Source organism: Dromiciops gliroides, chromosome 3 (assembly GCF_019393635.1).
Source record: "Dromiciops gliroides isolate mDroGli1 chromosome 3, mDroGli1.pri, whole genome shotgun sequence".
NCBI classification, from domain to species: domain Eukaryota; kingdom Metazoa; phylum Chordata; class Mammalia; order Microbiotheria; family Microbiotheriidae; genus Dromiciops; species Dromiciops gliroides.
The window spans coordinates 203,844,053-203,864,455 of record NC_057863.1 but is presented as its reverse complement, the minus strand read 5'-3'; the positions used below and the strand labels follow the sequence as shown (position 1 = coordinate 203,864,455).

Sequence of the window (20,403 nt, the reverse complement as noted above, 5' to 3'; positions counted from 1 at the left end):
GATGTATACCTGCCAACAAAGAGGGAGAGGGAAGAAAATTAGTAATGAGGAAATGAGTAAGATTTAAATACCAAAGATATCAAGATAAAGAACCTCAAGAAAAGCCTATCATGGGACTTTTGCTTAAGATGGTAACATGAAAGTCCTCCTAAATACACCCCAGAAAAGACAACTGAAAGGGCAATAGAAAGACCAATGATCAAGAACACGAAAAAGAAATTCTAGTAAGTGCCTCCATCCAATCCAGGAAGACTGCTTAAAGCCTGCAGGTGCTGAGAATATATGGGGCAGGGGAGCTATGGAAAGGTGCTGAAATCTGTGGGCACTCTGAGTGGATGGGGGCCTGAAACCAGCCTAGTCTCACAGATCAGAAGCCTGTGGACACTGTGAGAAGGAGGTTGAAGACAAGGTGGACTCTAATAATTAAGGATCCAGTATGATCTGAGTCTTGGTTTGTTGGAACATCAGCGGGAGACAGCCAGCCCCTGTACTTCACTGAACATCGAGTGGGGAGATTAGGTGGGCCAGCATATGACACAGAACACTTTAAAGCCACACCAGGGCACAGCCCAGCTCAGTGAACAGTTATGTACTGCAGAAGTCGCTGGAGGAATTCTGAGAGCAATGTCAATTCTAATAATTGTTTGGGACCTATCAGAGCAGGGGAAGGAAAGCAAATAAACCCTGAAAGCAAGCAGAGAATTCTTGCTCTAGTCTGGATCTGAGCTGATGAAGACCTATACCATGATGGTAGATGGTAGAATCACTAGAACTTGGTAACAGATTGCATATATAGAGGGTGACAGTGAGGAGTAGAGGATGACACCTTGGCTCTGAGCTTGTCTGACTGGTTGGATAAAGATGCCCTCAACATAATAGGGAAGTTTGTAAAAAGGTAGGGTTTTGGTGAAAAGATAATGATTTCCTTTTGGCATATGTTGAGTTTAAAATATTTCTGGAGGGGCAGCTAGGTGGTGCAGTGGATAGAACACTGGCCCTGGAGTCAGGAGTACCTGAGTTCAAATCTGGCCTCAAACACTTAACACTTACTAGCTGTGTGACCCTGGGCAAGTCACTTAACCCCAATTTCCTCACTTAAAAAAATAAAATAAAATAAAATATTTCTGGTATATCCAGTTTGAGAAGGCAGTTGGAGATGTGAGGCTGGAGGTCAGGAAAGAGGTAAGGGCTAGAAAAGCAGATGATAATTGAATCCATTGGAGATGATAAAATCATTCAAAGAAATTATATAGAGGGAGGGGAGGACACAGGACAGAGCTTCAGAGATATTCCCAGTTAGCAGGAGTGACCAATATAAAGATTCAGCAAAGGAGACATCTAAGGAGTAGTTAGACAGTAAGGAGTTGCAGAAACAGCTTTTGATAAAAATATAGCATACATTTTTGTTTAAAAAACATGAATAAGGGGGAGAAGCTAGATGGCACAGTAGATAAAGCACTGACCCTGGATTCAGGAGGACCTGAGTTCAAATCTGTCCTCAGACACTTGATACTTATTAGCTGTGTGACCCTGGGCAAGTCACTTAACCCTCATTACCCCTCAAAAAAACCCCCAAACAAAACCATAAAAAACATGAATAAGCATTGGAATAAATATACTATTCCTTACTATGGTGAATAGTATTTAATTAAAACCAAGATCCAGTATAATGTTTAGTGGAGAAACACTAGAGGCTTTTCCAATAAGATATGAATCATAGCAAGGTTTGGTCAACACTGTCACCATTTTTATTTGATATAGTTCTAGAAATGCTAGCTGTGTTAATAATGAAAAAAAAGAAATTGAGGGAATAACCATAGACAAAGATTTGATTAACATAACTGAAAATGATAACTTCCATCAAGTAGCAGAATATAAAATAAGCCTACAGTAGCAGTCAATCCTTTACATACACACATACACACATACATACTTATATACACATACAATATTATATTAATTAATAATAAATGCCTACTGACAAAACTGTTCTAAATAGCAATTAATTAAAAAAACACAATCCTTTTTACATAGTACCAATAAAATCAAAATAAATTCCATTCAAAATGAATACAAATATATAAAATACTTAGGAATCTAATTATCAGTAGAGATACAGGTAATATAAAGATACCTCCTCCCTTCCCCCCCAAAAAAACTAACAAACCCACAACTCTTAAGGGAAATCTAAGAAGAAAATTAGTAAAATTAATTGATCATTACTAGTTTGTGAAAGCATAATAAAAATAAAAATTTTATAATTTAATATATAGATTTAGTGCCATGCTAATCAAACTACCAAAGGATTTTTTAAAACTAGATAAAATAATGACAAAATTCATCTGGAGGAGCAGTTCAATAATATCAAAGGAAATAATGAAAAAATGTCAAAGGAAGAGCACTAGATCTCAAAATATAATGGAAAGCAATAATCACCAAAATTAGTTGGCATAGGTTTTAAAAATTTGATTGTTGAAACAGAGTTGGTATTTAAGAGTCAGAAACAATCAATTTAGTTTTATAATGCTTGATAAACTCAAGGATCCCACTGACTAGATAAAACTATTGGCCAGGAGAGGTGGAGGGAGAGACAGGGAAACTACAGGGAAAATTGGAAAGTATTCTGGTACAATTTAGATTTAGAATTTAATACCATGTACAATAATAAGTTCCAAACTGATGCCTAACTTAGATATAAAAGGTTATGTTAAAAACAAATTAAAGGAACACTGAAGGTAATATCTTTTACAACTATGGATAGAAGATGTCTTTTTTTTTTTTTACTATGTAAGGTGATCACAGGATATAAAATGCACTTTGCAAAACATTAAAAAGGTTTTTTTTAAAAGATCTGATACCTGATATACTGATATATGAATAAATATACAAGAAATAAGAACAAGATAAATTTTCTAAAGGATAAATGGCCAAAGCATATGAACAGGCAGCTTTCAAAAGAAGAAATATAAACTATCAGCAACTATGACAAAAATCTTCAAATCAATGATAATAAGAGAAATTGAATTGAAAATAATCCTGAGATTCTAACTCAAACCATCAGACTGGGAAAGATGACAAAAAGGAAAATGACAATTGTTGGAGAGGTTGTGGGAGGTTCCATATGTACAAAAGATTTGTAGCAACATTTTTTGTTGTTTCCAAAAACTAGGAATAAAGTGGGTGTTCATATGGGTAAAAGAGAATGGGTAAACAAATTATGCTATAAGGAATACTATTAAAAATGAGGAAATGGAAAGTTTCAGAGAAACCTGGAAAAATTTTTATAATCTAATACAAACTATGTATTTTCTTTTACAACATGGCTAATATGGAAATATGATTTACATGACTACACATATAGAATCAATATAAAATTTCTTGCCTTCTTAAGGAGGGGGGAGAAACAGGAGGGAGGGAGAAAATTTGGAACTCAAAATTTTGAAAAATGAATTTAAAAATTTTACATGCATTTTGGAAATATTAATACAATAATTAAAACTATGCTAGAAAAGAAGAAAATAATTTAATGAAGACTAAACTGAGTAGAACCTGGAGAACAACTTATATAATCAGTACATCATTGTGAAAAAAACCCCAAACCAGAAAAACATCAACTCTGAAAATTATAAAACTGATCAAAGCAATGACCATTCATGACTACAAGACAGATGACAAATCATACTTCTAATTCCTTAGTAGATAGGAAATGGATTAAAGGTGTGGAATGAGACATATATTTTGATATATGGCCAATGTGTTGATTTTTTTTTCTTTTTGCTGGTTTGGAATTAAAAGTGAGGCTTTTGGGATATGAGAATTATGGAGGACTGGGGGTTGGGGTTTATAGTGACATCAAAAAAGAAGAATGTAGACCAGAACATTTTAATGAAACATTTTAAAAATACAGAATTGGGAAGTTCAGAAGAGGACAGAGAAAAGTAAGTTAGTGTTAATATTACTATCTTAAAATTATTATTTGTATTATTATCATAACATTATTATTTACTTAAAAATTTCCCATACAATAGTCATAGTTTCATATAATCATCCTTTTCAGTTCATTGTTCACTGGAATACTCATGTGTGTTGATATTTGTCGAGGTCATAATAAAAATTAAGAAAATATAAAGGAAAAGAATGTAAAGAATATGAATGAAAAAACAAATATAAAGAAAAAAAATCCCAAATGATGCAAAAAAAGGAATAAATCCTCAGACAAATACAAAGCTCTTTTTAAAAATATTTTAATAGGAAAGTCAAATAAAGACATTAAAGACATTATGGAATGGAGTACTACCAGGAAACCACAAACACTTTCTGAAAGTTATATTCTAGTTTATACTACCTTTCTGGAAAGAGTTTGTGTATTAGAAGGACACATTCTTGTAGAAGGTATTCTACCTCCATGGGAAGTATCCCATTCCTAGAGAAGCAATTTATGTGTTCCTAGAGGCAAGTGGTATAGAGAATATAATGTTTGCTCTGCTTATGATATACAGGTTTTTTTTTTAGCATGTTTTACTTCAGTAAAAGCTTCTTTCTTCATTTATTGATAAAATAATATGCTTCTAGAAATGTAGTTCATGGAAGAACAAAAAGTATTAATTTATTTTAAAAATAAAAATATGAATAGCCAGTCTGTAAATTAATTTATTTTCCCACAAATTAGAAAGGAAAATTCATAATTGTGTGATGATTAAAAATATGAGAAACACAGATTCTGGGTAATTTAATAATTTTATTAATAGGCTTGTGGGTTTTTGTTTTGGGGGTTTTTTTGCGTGGTAATGGGGGTTAAGTGACTTGCCCAGGGTCACACAGCCGGTAAGTGTCAAATGTCTGAGGCTGGATTTGAACTCAGGTCCTCCTGACCCCAGGGCCAGTGCTCTCTATCCACTGCACCACCTAGTTGCCCCCCAGCTTGTGGGTTTTTTAAAAAACAAGTCTCTTTTATAATATAACAACAATAAGAAGAACAAGAACATGAGGAGGAGGAGGAGGAGGAGGAAGAAGAAGAGGAAGAGGAGGAAGAGGAGGAGGAGGAAGAAGAGGAGGAGAAGAAATCCCTCAAAGACCAAAGATGCCCAATGGCAGTGGGCTCACAGTTCATATACCCTTACAGCTGTAGGAGGTCCATCACAAATCAAATCAAATCGGTTGACATGATTGGGGTTATATTAAAATGAAGTCTGGGAATATCGGTAAGATGAAATCAGAGAAAGAATTTAAGACCCCTCACACAAAATAGTTTACATCTAGGTGTGGTTGCGAAGGTCTACTATCTAGACAAAAGAATCTGTCTCTACCCAAGGTTCCTTTGCTCAAGTTTTGGCTTGAAACAGATGAAGAGATCTGAAGGAATTTCTCAAAAAGAACCTGACTTTGTGGGGGTGTGAGGGGAGGAGACTAAGAAAGGAGGGGAGATCACTGGATTCCCCAAGATATTCCCCCAAGAGCTCATAAAAAGGGAGGAAGCAAAGAAAGAAATTACAAAAAAAGGTGCAGTAAAATAAAATGAAAAAAACAACAACTCAGAAGTGGAGGAAGGGAATGAAATGGGACAAAAAGGAATAGGAATAGATAAGTAAAGAAGGAAAACCAAATTAATAATGTTGTGGGGAAATCTGGTTTTCCTTCTTTACTTATCTCCTGGATTGAGGGCTGGTGCTTTATCCACTGCATGATCTAACTGCCTCATTGTAGCTGTCTTTTAAAAAGTATCTCTGGAATACTAATGCACTCAAGCTCTCTCTTTGCCTCTGTCTCTGTCTCCCAACACTTGCACATTTTCTGCTCTTCTGTTGCACTGAGTTGAAGGGAAGTGAATTCAAAAGTATGGTATGTGGGGCACGTGGGTGGTGCAGTGGGCAGAATACCAGCTCTAGAGTCAGGAGGACCTGAGTTCAAATCCAACTGCAGACACCTGTGTGACCCTGGGCAAGTCACTTAACCCTATTTGCCTCCCCCTAAAAAAGGTACAGAAAAAGGTATAGTGTGGCGGAAAGATCACTATATTTGTAGTGAGGGGACTTCCATTAAGATTCTTACTCTATTGTTTACTTCCTCTGTGAAATGTCTCATCTGTAAAATAAAGTGATTGGACCTCTAAGGTCACTTCTAGTTCTAAATCTATGATTCTATGAAATGAAATCACAAGCAGATTAGTTTTTCACGGAGCTGTTCTGTTCATTTGTTTTCCTGACTGCAGTGTCATGAAGGACACATAGTAGACACTCAGTGAATTATTTTTTTATTAACCACCTGATTGACAGTCCTGACTCAAAAAAGGAAAATATTTTCACCAAGGAAAGTGAGGATGAAAGTGAATAGATCTATTGAGAATGCCAATGGAACTATTTGAGCCACTTTCATTGTGCTCCTTGGATTCCCTTTTTTTAAAAAAAAATGTTTTGCAGAAGGCAGCTAGGTGGCATAGTAGATAAAGCAGCAGCCTTGGATTCAGGAGGACCTGAGTTCAAATCCAACCTCAGATACTTGCCGCTTACTAGCTGTGTGACCCTGGGCAAGTCACTTAACCCTCATTGCCCTGCAAAAAAAATGTATTGAAATATAGAAATATACAAGGCATTACTTTAAGATATAAAATGAATACTTTCATAACATGGGAGTGACTTAACATAAGCATGAGATTTTTAAAAAAACATGAAAGACAAAGTGGGTTCAAGCTGAATGTCAGTTTTCTGATTTAAAAAGAAAAAAAAAGATTGATATGTATGATCTTCCAAGAATAGAATCAACCTGGTATAACAGAAGAGGGCTAGATTTGGAATAAGTATCAGAACTCAAATATTATTTCTGTGACTGAGAAATAAGACAATTTCAAGAACCTCTACAAACCTGTATTGAGTACTAGGCAAATAATAATGCTTTTAAAAAATCATTTGTTGGCTCTGCATAACTGTACTTAGGACATTTAGGATATTTATCTATCCATGTAATAGACTGTTTTGAGATCCTTTATGGAGAAGGGAATGAAAAGATAATACTTATAATACTTATGCTTCCCAGAGACCCCATAAGACTATTCTGGATTGGAGATCAGGATAATGTGTTCAAAACCATACCCTGGCTGATTTGCCGAAGATGGCATTTTTTTTAAGAGAGGGAAATTATAATGGGGTGGGGGATGGGACTAATGGTCCAGGTAAAATAAGACAGGGAGCCTGCTGATGGAAAGACATGATGACATGCAATTTGTGTTAAAATTGTATCTTGTTCTGGTCCCCCTGACCTGCACTTCCAGTCAGTATAGTAAGTTAATCTATTAGCCGGCATAAAGAGGCAATAGCAGGAAGGAAGACTGAAAGGGAGAAGTCTCATACAAACTGTCTCAAAGATCAAAGGAGGATACTTTTCAAACTGTTATCATATATTAACCAAAAATCACATCCTAGTAATATGTGCTGAATCAGGATAAGCCATTTTGGATCTGCTGTCAGGGATTTTTGGTCCTATGATAACTATATCTCAGACAAGATCCGGACATCTGCAGTTGAGACCAGCAGAACGACAAATGGTGTTGATAACTTTGAGATGACATAGATATATTAAATTTAAAGTTTTGCTGACAACTTTGAGATGATTTATTATTATGTGAATGAACTAACCCCAAGGTGACACAGATAAGAATTAATCTGTTCCTCAAAAAAACCCTTATATTTTTTGGTGGAAATCAAAGGAATGCTCATCACTTGGGGATTGGCTAAACAAACTGTGGTATATGATGGTGATAGAATATTATTGTGCAATAAGAAATGACAAGAAGGATGACTTTAGAAAAGCTTGGAAAGACATGTATGAAATGATGTATTGGGAAGTGAGCAGAACCAAGAGAACACTGTACACAGAGATAGCAAATATAGTGAATGACTTGTTTATTCTCAATAATCCAATGATCCTAGATGATCTCAAAGGAATATTGATGAAACATACTATCCACCTTGAAAGAAAGAACTGATATTGATGGAACAGACTGAAGCATGCTATTTTCTTCACATTTTTACATTAAAAAATATTGTTTGCTTGTACAAAATGACAAATATGGTGATGTTTTACATGATCATACATGTATGGCCCATATTCGATTGTTTGCCACCTTAGGGAGGGGGAAGGGGAGGGATTCTTCTCTAATACTATTCTACTGTATTATGGAAATGTTTGATTCATTTAAATTCAGAATAAAATAAATACTTTAAAAAATCTTATAAAAATGAGACCTCAAACTCCAGCTCCCCCTCCCCTCCCTCAAGCACTCTTCCACCTGCATTTGTCCATTTGTCCCTGCTCCCTTGTGCCTTATTACAGTCTGATTGTAGCCTCACTTCCTGCTGCCATCATGGGCTTTCCCAGAGAGTACCAAAAAACCAGATGTGCCTGCCCTAAATTCATAATTTCAGAAATTAATTAGTAATTCACAGTGGAAATGTCCTGCTCCCTAACTTGGAACAGAAGTTCTCTAGCTAGTTCTGGTCTGATAACAATGATAAGAGACGATGGAGGTTTAGCAAGAATTGAAGTGCCTACAAAAGATTTGGCTCTGGCTTGCTCCAGTATAGCTGCTCTCTTTGGGTGAGAGAGAGGAGAAGCCCTGGCTCCTCCCCACCTGAGGCCAACATATCGTCTTTGAAAGTAGGCCACTGTTCTTTGTGTCAGTGTTTTTTTCTTATGTTTTTGGGTGAAGGTTGAAAGTCTGGGAGTCAAATTTATTCCAGGATTTTCCAGAAGCCTGGCGGTGAGGAATAAAGTTAAAGGAGCTACTTGCTTGACCTAGGCTTATAGCAAAGATGTGGCATCCACCATGCCACATTTAGAAATAAACCTGATGGGGGCAGCTAGGTGGCACAGTGGATAAAGCACCAGCCCTGGAGTCGGGAGGACCTGAGTTCAAATCCGGTCTCAGACACTTGACACTTACTAGCTGTGTGACCATGGGCAAGTTACTTAACCCCCATTGCCCTGAAAAAAAAAAAAACACAAAAAAACAACCCAGAACAAAAAAGAAATGAACCTGATGCAGACAGTGTCTTCCTTCATAGGTTTTTTGTTGTTAATGTGGGTGTTTATAATTATCACTTAAAATTATTCTTACTGTATAGAATGTTTTCTTGGTTCTGCTTAGGGGGGAGGAAAGAAAAAAGAGGGGGAAAAAGTTACATGATAACTTTATTATATATTTAAAAGGAATAGCAAATTGTACATAATAGATTTGTGGTTTCATGTGCAATGCTCTTTTTTTCTTATTTTACTATGTAATGGAAATACTTGTTTTATTTCTTAAGTTCAGAATATGTTTTTTAAATTTAAAACATGAAACTGATAGTGTGAATGCTATTTAGAGATTACATCAAGTTTTGGTCCTGGGCACCAAAATGGTAGAAGGGATAGCGTTCCCCAGTATATTAGGAGAAATGTTTTCTGTTCTTGTTATTTCTTTGAAATTTGTCCCTTTATAAAGGAGTTTTTAAACAGCTTTTAAAAAATCTCTGGGCAGATAAAGAGGCCTCTGGCATTAATTGTCCACCCAGGTCTACACATGAACTTGAATCTGGGCCACTGTTTACTTGTGTGTGTGTGTTTGTTCTATCTTGTTCTGACATGAAGGAATATCAGACTAAGTTGCAAACTTCTGATCTTTGAAAGGCTGGGAGAGTGATTTGACAAAGGTCTGGGATTTGGAGTCATTGCCAGCTAATGTGGCATAGCTGATGGATGAGTTGCTGTCACTCCCTTTTGGCTGCCTGCCATCTTCTATACTGGCATGATCAGGTCAAATCAGATCTTTCACTTCAAGTTCAGTTGTTTGTAAAATCTGACATGGATTTCAGCTCTCATAACTCTGGAAGCTTGGAAAATCTGGCATGAAGTCTAGCTTCTGGACCTCCGGAGGCCACCTTTTAACCTTTCAAATTTCAGAAGGTCACAGTACTCCTTCAGCCAAGATCAGGAAAGAATAAAGGCAAAAAGAACCCAGGCCTATATCTATAGAGCCCTGGTACATACAGGTGGAAAAATTAAAGCCTAAGTCTGTCTGTCTGTCTGTCTGCCTTTCTAATGAGAACCTAGTTCCAACTCAGTAGCCAATTAAATCAGTCCCTATTCCCTACAATCTGAGTAGACTAGAAACGATATACCTTTTCTGATCTACATGGGGGTTATATCATCAGAACATGATGCTTAGATTTATTTATAAGGACTGGGCACATTAACTCCCTGTCCCCACATGATTATCTCAGTTGATTCAGAAAATGGCTTTGACAAAATTTGACGTTCATTTATTCTAAAAATTCTACAAAGTACAGGCATAAAAGGATTATATATAATATACATCACAATATATTGCATATATTAATATATTATATCTAATCCATCTAAAAGAAAATCTACCTAACTAGAAAACAACAGAACTAGGATTTATATACAGGTCCTCTGACTCCAAATCCAGTCCTCTCTCCACAAACCACAGCTAGTTGCAGTCTTAAACCATAGAGCACTGTCTTTTTAAAAGCAGAGAACTGGGGCGGCTAGGTGGTGCAGTGGATAAAGCACTGGCCCTGGATTCAGGAGGACCTGAGTTCAAATCTGGCCTCAGACACTTGACACTTACTAGCTGTGTGACCCTGGGCAAGTCACTTAACCCCCATTGCCTGCAAAAAAAAAAAAAAAAAAAAAAGAGAGAGAGAGAGAGAATAAAACCAGAGAACTGGGCTGCCTGGAGACATTCAGCTTATGCTTTATCTACTCTTCCAAGCGTTTTTTTTTTTGTCACCTATGCTTTTATCTGACTCTTTCCCCCTCTATTTTTATAGATTATTTTGTCTCTAAATATAATGCCTGGCCTATATCTCTATTGCACTACATTCTATTAATTAACAATGCATGATATAAAATAGGGAAACACTACAAAGTTTCTCAATAAATACAGTAGTTAAATCAGGAAACCTACCTTTGTTCACTATTATTTCATATAGTTCTAGACATGCTAGCACCAAGACAAAAGAATAAATTAAATGCATATTGACAGGGAAAGAAGAGATAAAATTATCCTAGTTTCCTTACTTAGAGAATTGTAGGTTATCAGTAAAGAAACTGAGACAATAATTTCAGTAAATTTTCAGAACACTAAATAAATCAATAATAAATAATAGCATTTCAGAAAAGGAATAAAAACATTCAAAAGGTTATAATTAAATGGGAAGTCTCATTTAAAATAATTTTAAATGTGTAAAATATCTGACAGCCAATCTACTAAGGCCCACACCATTACTATGAAATTACAAAAATGCTCGGTAAAGAAACAAAGAAAAACTTAAATAGTTGGAAGAATATTTAGACTATTCTGTGCTCATGATTTGGGGCCAAATTTAGTAAAGTTAGAAAACCAAAGGAATAGTTAATAGAGCAAGGTAAAATAGTAACAACATAAAAGATCCAAATTATCAAGGGAAGTCATGAAGGAATGAAAGGAGAATAGCATTTTGAGATCTCATACTATATTTTAAAGCAGCAATTATTTTTTAAAATATGATACTATTTTTAAAATCAGGGAAAATGAGCTAAGTAATGTAAATGTTTGAAAAACCACCATTCACAAATTACCCAAGAAAAAGTCTCTATCTGATAAATACCAGCCAGAAAACTAAGCAGTATCTTGGCAGAAAATTAAGTTTAGGGACAACTAGGTGGCACAGTGGATAAAGCACCAGCCCTGGATTCAGGAGGACCTGAGTTCAAATTCAGCCTCAGACACTTAACACTTGCTAGCTGTGTAACCCTGGTCAAGTCACTTAACTCTCATTTACTCCCGCCCCCCCCCCCCCGCCCCAAACAGAAAAGAAAAGAAAAGAAAAAATAAAATTAAGTTTAGACCAATACCTTACACCATGTTTCATAATAAATTCAAAATCAATGTGACCTCAAAAAGTATTATAACATAAAATGATCAAACGTAAGATAGATCATATATCTTTCTCAAATGTGTATAGCATGTGAATTATTAATCTAATAAAATAGAAGTAATTACCAAAAAAAGATAAGAGATAATTTTGATTACATGAAATTAAAACAACTTTTTCATGAACAAAAATAATCTACCTAGTATAATAAAAGGAGTAGTAAATTGGGAAAATATTTTTGTATCAGATATTTCTCTTGGGGTTTCATATCCAATATATGTAAGTATTTATTTATTTAGGGTTTTTTTTTGTTGTTGTTGTTGTTTTTGCAGGGCAATGGGGGTTAAGTGACTTGCCCAGGGTCACACAGCTACTAAGTGTCAAGTGTCCGAGGCCAGATTTGAACTCAGGTACTCCTGAATCCAGGGCCAGTGCTTTATCCACTGTGCTATCTAGCTGCCCCCTATATGTAAGTATTTAACAAAAATATATGAGTAAAAGCTAATCCCCTGTAAATAAGTGACCAAAATATATTGACAAATAGTTCTCAAAAAACTACTGCAAAAATCCATATGAAATAATGTTCTAAGTAGCTAATAATAGAAATGCAAATCTAAACAACTCTCAAGTATCACCTCACATCCAGAAAATTTGCAATAACCAATCAAAATGGCACTTGTCAATTTTAAAGTGGTCATAGGAATATAAGCATGTTAATATACCATTTATGAAGCTATGAATTGTTTCAACAATCCTGGAAGGAAGTTTGGAATTATACAAAGAAAGTGACTAAAATATCCATGTTATTTAATCCAAAGTTAATATTGTTACGTATATATGTCAAGGGGGTAAATGACAAAAATCAAAACTCTATATACACCAAAATATTTATAGTACCACTTTTTTTTGAATGTGCCAACAAAGGACTGAAAACAACAGAACTGTTTGCTAATAGGAGATATGACTAAACAAATTATGATGTATGATATATTATAATAATTCTATACTATAAGAAGTAATGAATAGATAAAGCACTGGCCCTGCATTCAGGAGGACTTGAGTTCAAATTTGGCCTCAAACACTTGACACTTACTAGCTGTGTGACATTGGGCAAGTCACTTTAACTCTATTTGCCTCTATTTCCCAATCTATAAAATTAGCTGAAGAAGGAAATGGCTAACACTCCATTATCTTTGCCAAGAAAATCCCAAATCAGGTTACAAAGAGTCAAACACAATTGAAACAACCGAACAACAACAAATTTAGTCCAAAAGGAAGAAAAAGGAAGAGTAAGAAAAAAGTATGAAATATACTCATTACAAATCAATCTAATGTCTTTATTATAGAGAAAAATAGGAAGAAAAGAAAAATGAATAAAGGAAAGGAGGAAGGCAGGGGAATGCAATGGAAGTCTCTAGAAATAAATGAGCACAGTTGTTCTTTAAGCCATATCAATAACAGCTTATTTGGATTGGAATAGGGCACTTTCCATAGTATGTATTTGGGCAGTTTTCCAAAGAACATATAGGACCCAAAGTTCCAGGTTGGTCATGTCTTTCAACAGGAGGACAAAATACACGTCACCAGAAGTGTGTACATCTACCACTTCGTGGCATGCACTCCCATCCACCTATCTCTCCCCCTTTATCACTGGTTATCATTCTTTTAAAAATAATTCATAAATCTTTAAGTCACTGCCATCCCCTCCACCAGCTTTCATTTCCCTGATTAAATTAGTCCAGTTCTTTCAATGTTTCCTCATCATATTACTCAGGTCCCAGAGAATGACTTTCTAAAGGGTATAGAAAAGTTAGTAATGGAGTCTAATCTGAGTTCCACAGTATTGAGTTCCACAGTATTCAGATGCTGGTGAAGAGGGCAGCTCTTCAGGGAACTGTCCCTGGTGTCTGGAAAGCCAGTGTTCTAATATAGCTCCAGATACTTACTAGCTATGTGACCTTGGGAAAGTCACTTACCCTCTACAGTTTTCAGTTTTTACATCTGTAATGTAATAACAGCACCTACTTCCCAGGATTGTGAGGATAAAAAGCAATAACATTGGTAAAGCCCTTTATAAACCTTGTTTTTGTTCAGTCATTTTTCAGTCATGTACAACTCATGACCCTATTTGAGGGTTTTTTTGGCAAAGATATTGAACTGGCTTGCCATTTCTTTCTCTAGGTCATTTTACAGAAGAGAAAACTGAGGCAAACAGGGTTAAATGCCCAGGGTCACAACACCTAGTAAGTCTCTGAGGCCAAATTTAAACTGGGGGAGATGAATCTTGCAGGCCTGCCATGCCATCCACTATGCCACCTAGTATCCTAAAGAAAAGATTTTTTTGTTACTAATGTCTGACTCTTCATTACCCAATGTAGCATACTGCCCATGGGATTTTTTTTTTGACAAGGATATTGGGGTGTTATTTTTAATAGTCTTTCTCCAGTGGATTATGGCAAACAGAGATTAAGTGACTCACCCAGAGTCACACAGCTAGTAAGGTCTGAGGCAAGATTTGAATTTAGGTCTTCCAGGTTCAGAGTTTTATCCACTGAGCTACTGAGCCACATCTTATAAATTTTAAAACAGGACCAAAATGCTAGATATTATCGTTGTTTATTATTATCAGAAAGACTCTCTAGGGAAAATAAAGAAATGTTCTTAATTCATTCTTATAAACCTTCAGATCCAGAAAATATGAACAGGCAGATTATCAAAAGCCATGTAGAAATCTGACATTTCAGTCATACCTTTTTGTATAACAGGTAAGGTTCTTTTCATACTCTCATTTAATCCCCACTGCAATTCATTAATGCAGGGGCTGAAAGTGTTATTAACCTTGTTTTTTCAGAGGAATAATCAGTCTCAGAAACGTTAAATAACATGCCAATGGCCATGTAGCTTTTGTCATGAGTAGAATTTACATTCTGGCCTCTTCTTACTCCAAGCCCAGTATTCTTTATGCTATTCTACACTGCCCCAGTGACTACTTCTTCATGTCATAAGAATACATTAGCTATTTTTGTCTATTGAGTTTTATCATTGTGTTCTTAGCTTGGGATCAGTGAACTTTTCCTCCAATATTTTGATAAATATATTTAAACAGAATTGGTTTTCTTTGTAAACCTATGTAGTATATTGTACAGGTAATAAAAAACTAAAAACATTATTCGTAAACCTCCATGGATTTTCCCAGATTGTCAAAGAGATCCCTATCTCTCTCTCTCTCTCACACACACACACACACACACACACACACACACACACACACACACACACACACGGATAAATACCTTTAATTTACAGAGGCATTATTTTAAATGAAATCCTAAACATATACATTTGAATATATTGTACTCATGAGATTTTTGTCCTAATAATCATACAGAAAATACTCCTGTTGAAGATGCTCACATAATACAAAAGAAGAGGGAAATGATTGTTAAGGTGATATTTGGGCAATTTCTTGCTTTGATTTATCTTCTATTCTTCTTTATGCTTTTATTTAAATACAGAGGACCCCAAACCAGCTATTGTTTTGTTGTAGCAAACAATGGGAAGACTTTTACTTTAAAATAATTTGTCAAAACCTCAAGAAAAATCTTTAGGAGCCATATTTTTTTTCTTTGGAATAAAATGAATATTTTATGTATACTTTTATATCCAATATAATGCACTAAATATGCCTTGAAGCATGAATTTAATTTTTTATTATAGAGTTTTCTACTTATAATAGCACTTACTTTTAAATACGAAATGATCGACTTTTGAGTTTGTAAAGGACAGTTCTATGATCTTTTTCTGCCACCTAGTGGCTACATAAGTAGCAAAGCTTTTTTGAGAAAATTCAAAAGTTTACATTGACTATCGAGGAGAAAGACTGGAAGCAGGTAAAATTCCATTTTCCCATTCATCTTTTTATTAAACAAACACAAGGGTTATAAGAACCCACCATAAAGTACTTACATATCATCAGGACAATTGCAAGGCCTCTCAAGTCTTCCACCACTTCTTACAAAGTGTAAAACTTCAAGGTTAGTTCGAGCTGGATATGGCTGTTGTCCTAAAGTCATGACCTCCCACATCAGAACACCAAAAGACCTAGATGGCATAATGACATAGGGACATATTTGAAATTCTACTATTTCAATATTTTCTCTATTGTTACTTTGTTTTAGTACCAATCATACAAAATATACAATTTTAGAGAAGTTTAGTGGGACCATCCCACTAAGAGAAATGTCTTTGTTTGTTTTATCATTTGAGTCAGTTCAAAAAGGAATAAAAAAGGACTATGAATATTAAGATAAAAATAAATTACATTAAAAACGAAATGCTTACACTTCTAAAATTCAAGAAACCAATATCTTATCCTTTGTTTGGCTTACTATTTAATTATAAATGTTGTTTGTTTTTAATCAGTCCCAAAGGTAATTTTGGCTGAGTCATGCCTATACTTACTCCTTTTTAAAAAAAGACAAGTGAATTCATCTAAGTGTGGCTTTTCTTTTAAGGTCTGAGAATCATTATAATGACATTTAAGCAACAGTCAAGTGTGTAATTTTTTTTTAAAGTAACAAAACTTCTAAGTATTAAAAATGAAGTAGGATTTTTTTTTAAGTTTACCTAAATTGTCTCCTTTAGAGAGAAGATGCTACCAACCAGGTACCACATTTTAACTTTGAAACAACAATATTGGACTAAATAATTTTTAAAGTCCCTAGAGAACACAGTGCAGAATAATGGGAAAGGTGCTGAAAATGGGAACCATGAAGTATTCATTCATTCTAGTCCAGGACTTAAAATTGCTGCTGACTAGTTGTGTGACCTTGAAAAATCACCTTTTGAGATCTCAGTTTCCTTATTTCTTTTCTTTTTTTTTTCCTTTTTTTGGTGAGGCAATTGGGGTTAAGTGACTTGCCTAGGGTCACACAGCTAGTAAGTGTTAAGTGTCTGAGGCCAGATTTGAACTCAGGTCCTCCTGACTCCAGGGCTGGTGCTCTAGCCCCTAACTGCCCCCTTATTTCTTAATGAATGGATTAAACTAGACAGTCAAAAGTTAGAATTGAGAGAAGTTAATTAGCATAGTCTTAGAAATGTTAATTGTAAAGCTATTTAACAGTCACCTTGAATTTACCTTAGAAGGAACAGTTAATTCATTATATGTACAAAATTTTCTTTCATTCATTGAAATGGAAAATAACTATTATAATTGTTGGTAAAATGTTTTTTCTAGTTATTAAATATTTTAAAATAAAAAGCACTATATGGATATAAATTATGAGAGAGAGAGAGAGAGAGAGAGAGAGAGAGAGAGAGAGAGAGAGAGATGGTATATTCAAGTTTTCTGCACAAGGAAGATTTTATTGGTACCACCTGAGGTTCTCAGTAACACATTTGGAAATGTACTTTTAGCCTTTTTTTGCAGCAAATTATTTTTCAAATGATAGAGTGAACATTTTTGCAATTGGAAATTGCTTTAGTTCAAAGTAAGTTCTCCTGCTCCAAGTTATATTCATTGCCTAAGCTTATGTGGTCTTATATCATCTTAACTGCGTAGCAGATGCTATTTTAGTGTCTCACCTACTTGCAAAAAGATAATGTGCTTGGCAAATTTTGTTTCTGTTACAAAGAACCTAAAATTATTTGATAATTGATTCTCTTTTTTTTCTTCATTTTGTTTTTAAGACAGAATCTCCTTGTCTCACCCAGCCTGTAAATTCAATGGCCACTAATAAGCCTGATCCCAATTCTGATCAACAAAGAAGCTTTGACTTGCTATAATTCAGATCTGAGTCAGTTTGTCCCTCCTTAAGAATGCCTGGTGGTCCTGAGCTGCACCTACATCAGTGAATTGCAATGGGGATTAAATGAGAGAGTATGAAAACAACCTTACATATTATACAAAAAAATATTACTGAGAATGTCAGATTTCTATTCAGTATTTGATCTCTACCTGTCAATATTTTCTGGATCTGAAGATTTATAGGAATGAATTAAGAATATTTATTTTCCCTAAAGAGACTTTCTGGTAATAATAAACAATGATAATATCTAGCATTTTTGTCATGCTTTAAGGTTTATAAGAGGCAGCTACATGGTTCAGTAGATGAAGCTCTGGGCCTGGAGTCAGGAAGACCTGAGTTTAAATATATAACAAAACATAGGTGCTCACTATATTGGTGCTGGACTTAATTTGTATATTCAATCCACTTTACCCCTACTGAAGCTTATAACTCCTATGCTCAAGTTATCCAGCAGCCTAAACCTTAATAGTAGCAGGGATTATGGGCTGTTAATTGATCTATAGATAATCCATAAAGAATAAAATGTTAAAAAAAAGAGTAAAATGTTAGATTTGTGGGCAAATATGAATAATTCTGAAACATTATTTTCAAAATGTGTTGACCACATAAAATCTAATTTCTAAATATTTAATTTATAGCTAGTGATATTTATTTTATATTTGTTTTTTAGAATGATATAGTATTTTTGTCCCACAGAACAGAAAATGCAATATAAGTTATGAAATCAGTAAAGACTAAAATTTCAAAGTGCTCAATTAGACATTTTAGATCTATGTTTTGTTAAATATTCATATATACTTCCATAATGCTTCAAAATCTCTCCAGGAAAAAGACCTATTTGTACAAAAATATTTATAACAGCTCTTTTTGTGGTGGCTAAGAATTGGAAATCAAAGGAATGCCCATCAATTGAGGAATGGCTAAACAAGCTGTGGCATATGATCATGATGGAATATTATTGTGCTATAAGAAATGACAAGCAGGATGATTTCAGAAAGGCCTGGAAAGACTTGTATTAACTGACATATAGTGAAGTGAGCAGAACCAAGAGAACATTGTGCACAGAGACAGCAATATTATTTGATGAAGAACTGTGCATGACAACTATTCTCAAAAATATAATGATCCAAGACAATCCCAAAGGACTATTGATGAAACATGTTACCTATCTCCAAAGAAAGAATTGATATTGATGGAACACAGACAGAAGTATGCTATTTTTCAATTTCTTTCATTCAAGTTTTCTTATACAAAATGACTAATATGGTAATGTTTTACATAATTGTATACGTATAACCCATATCCCATATCCCATATCTGACTGCTTAGGAGGCGAGAGGGGAAGGAGGGAAGAAGGGATAAAAAATGGAACCCCAAACTATAAATTATTTTAAAAAAAAAAGCTCTCCATTTGCATCAAGTGTGAATACTCCTATCTCTATTGGGCTTTGTAGCTTCTCTGCATCTTAGCAGATGGATTCATGCATTGCGATAAACCAAAGAAGTTTGTGTCTTGGTGCCAACCTTCTGGTGATACGTACCTCCAAACTAGGTTGGTACTCAGGTGACAGAGTTGCTATAACTCATAAGAAATCCGATACTCAGGGCAGCTAGGTGGCACAGTGGATAGAGTATTGGCCCTGGATTCAGAAGGACCTGAGTTCACATCCAGCCTCAGACACTTGACACTTACTAGCTGTGTGACCCTGGGCAAGTCACTTAACCCCAATTGCCTCACCAAAAAAAAAAGAAATCCAATACTCTAAGCTTTAACTTGGGTAGAACCTGACAGACAGTGTGCTTTACTGTCATAGTCTTTGAGGACCCAGTCTCACTCTCTGCTACCACAGTGAAGCACCAGAGAAGGATTTTAATGTTTCTTCTTCTTCATGCATTTGTTCAGATTCAACTTGTGAAGGCATTTTAAAATTTATTTATGACAATAACATTAAATATATCAGGTGGGTGACACAGTGCCAGGACTGAAGTCAGGAAGATTCATCTTCCTGAGTTCAAATTCAGCATCAGACACTTATTAGTTGTGTGGCCCTCTGCAAGTCACTTAACCCTCCTTGCCCATCTACAAAATGAGCTGGAGAAGGAAATGGCAAACCACTCCAGTATCTTTGCCAAAAAAAGTTTAAATGGGGCCACAAAAAGTCAGACATGACTGAAAGATAACTGAACAACAACAGTAACAACAAGTCACAGATTAAGAATGTATTTTCATGTCCCATATTTTTCTATTGCAATGATGAATGAAATGAAATCACTCTCTTACCAGACATCGGATTGGTTTGTGAATACACCATCGATCAAACTCTCAGGTGACATCCATCTAACAGGAAGTAGACTTTCTCCTTCTTTCCGGTAATAGTCATTCTTGTAAATATCTCTGGCTAAACCAAAGTCACCAATTTTTACTTTACGGGAACGGCTAGTATATTCCTTCACAGAAACTAAGCAGTTTCTGGCAGCAAGGTCTCTGAAATTAAAATTTAGAGGTCAGCATTGGTTCCCCAAATAGTTCAACTATGACTGAGCTATTCTATCTTATGCACACTAGAGTAATAGATGATGACTTGAACAAAAATTTTTTATTTAAATGTAGTCAAATGAGCACCCTATTGAGAACATTTTATTGAGAACACTTTTATTGACAATATATACATATATACACACAT

General features: G+C 35.1%; 1 protein-coding gene across 1 annotated transcript in view; it reads right to left on the bottom strand.

Annotated features, from left to right (window-relative positions):
• Positions 1–20,403, bottom strand: part of LOC122747345 (proto-oncogene tyrosine-protein kinase ROS-like) — a 168,986-nt gene that overhangs the window by 32,047 nt on the left and 116,536 nt on the right. The window contains exons 10-11 of the mRNA XM_043993426.1: positions 20,001–20,204; positions 15,879–16,013 (exon numbers count right to left, since the gene is read on the bottom strand). Of these exons, the coding sequence (XP_043849361.1) occupies positions 15,879–16,013; positions 20,001–20,204 (339 nt within the window). The remainder of the gene's footprint in view (positions 1–15,878; positions 16,014–20,000; positions 20,205–20,403) is intronic.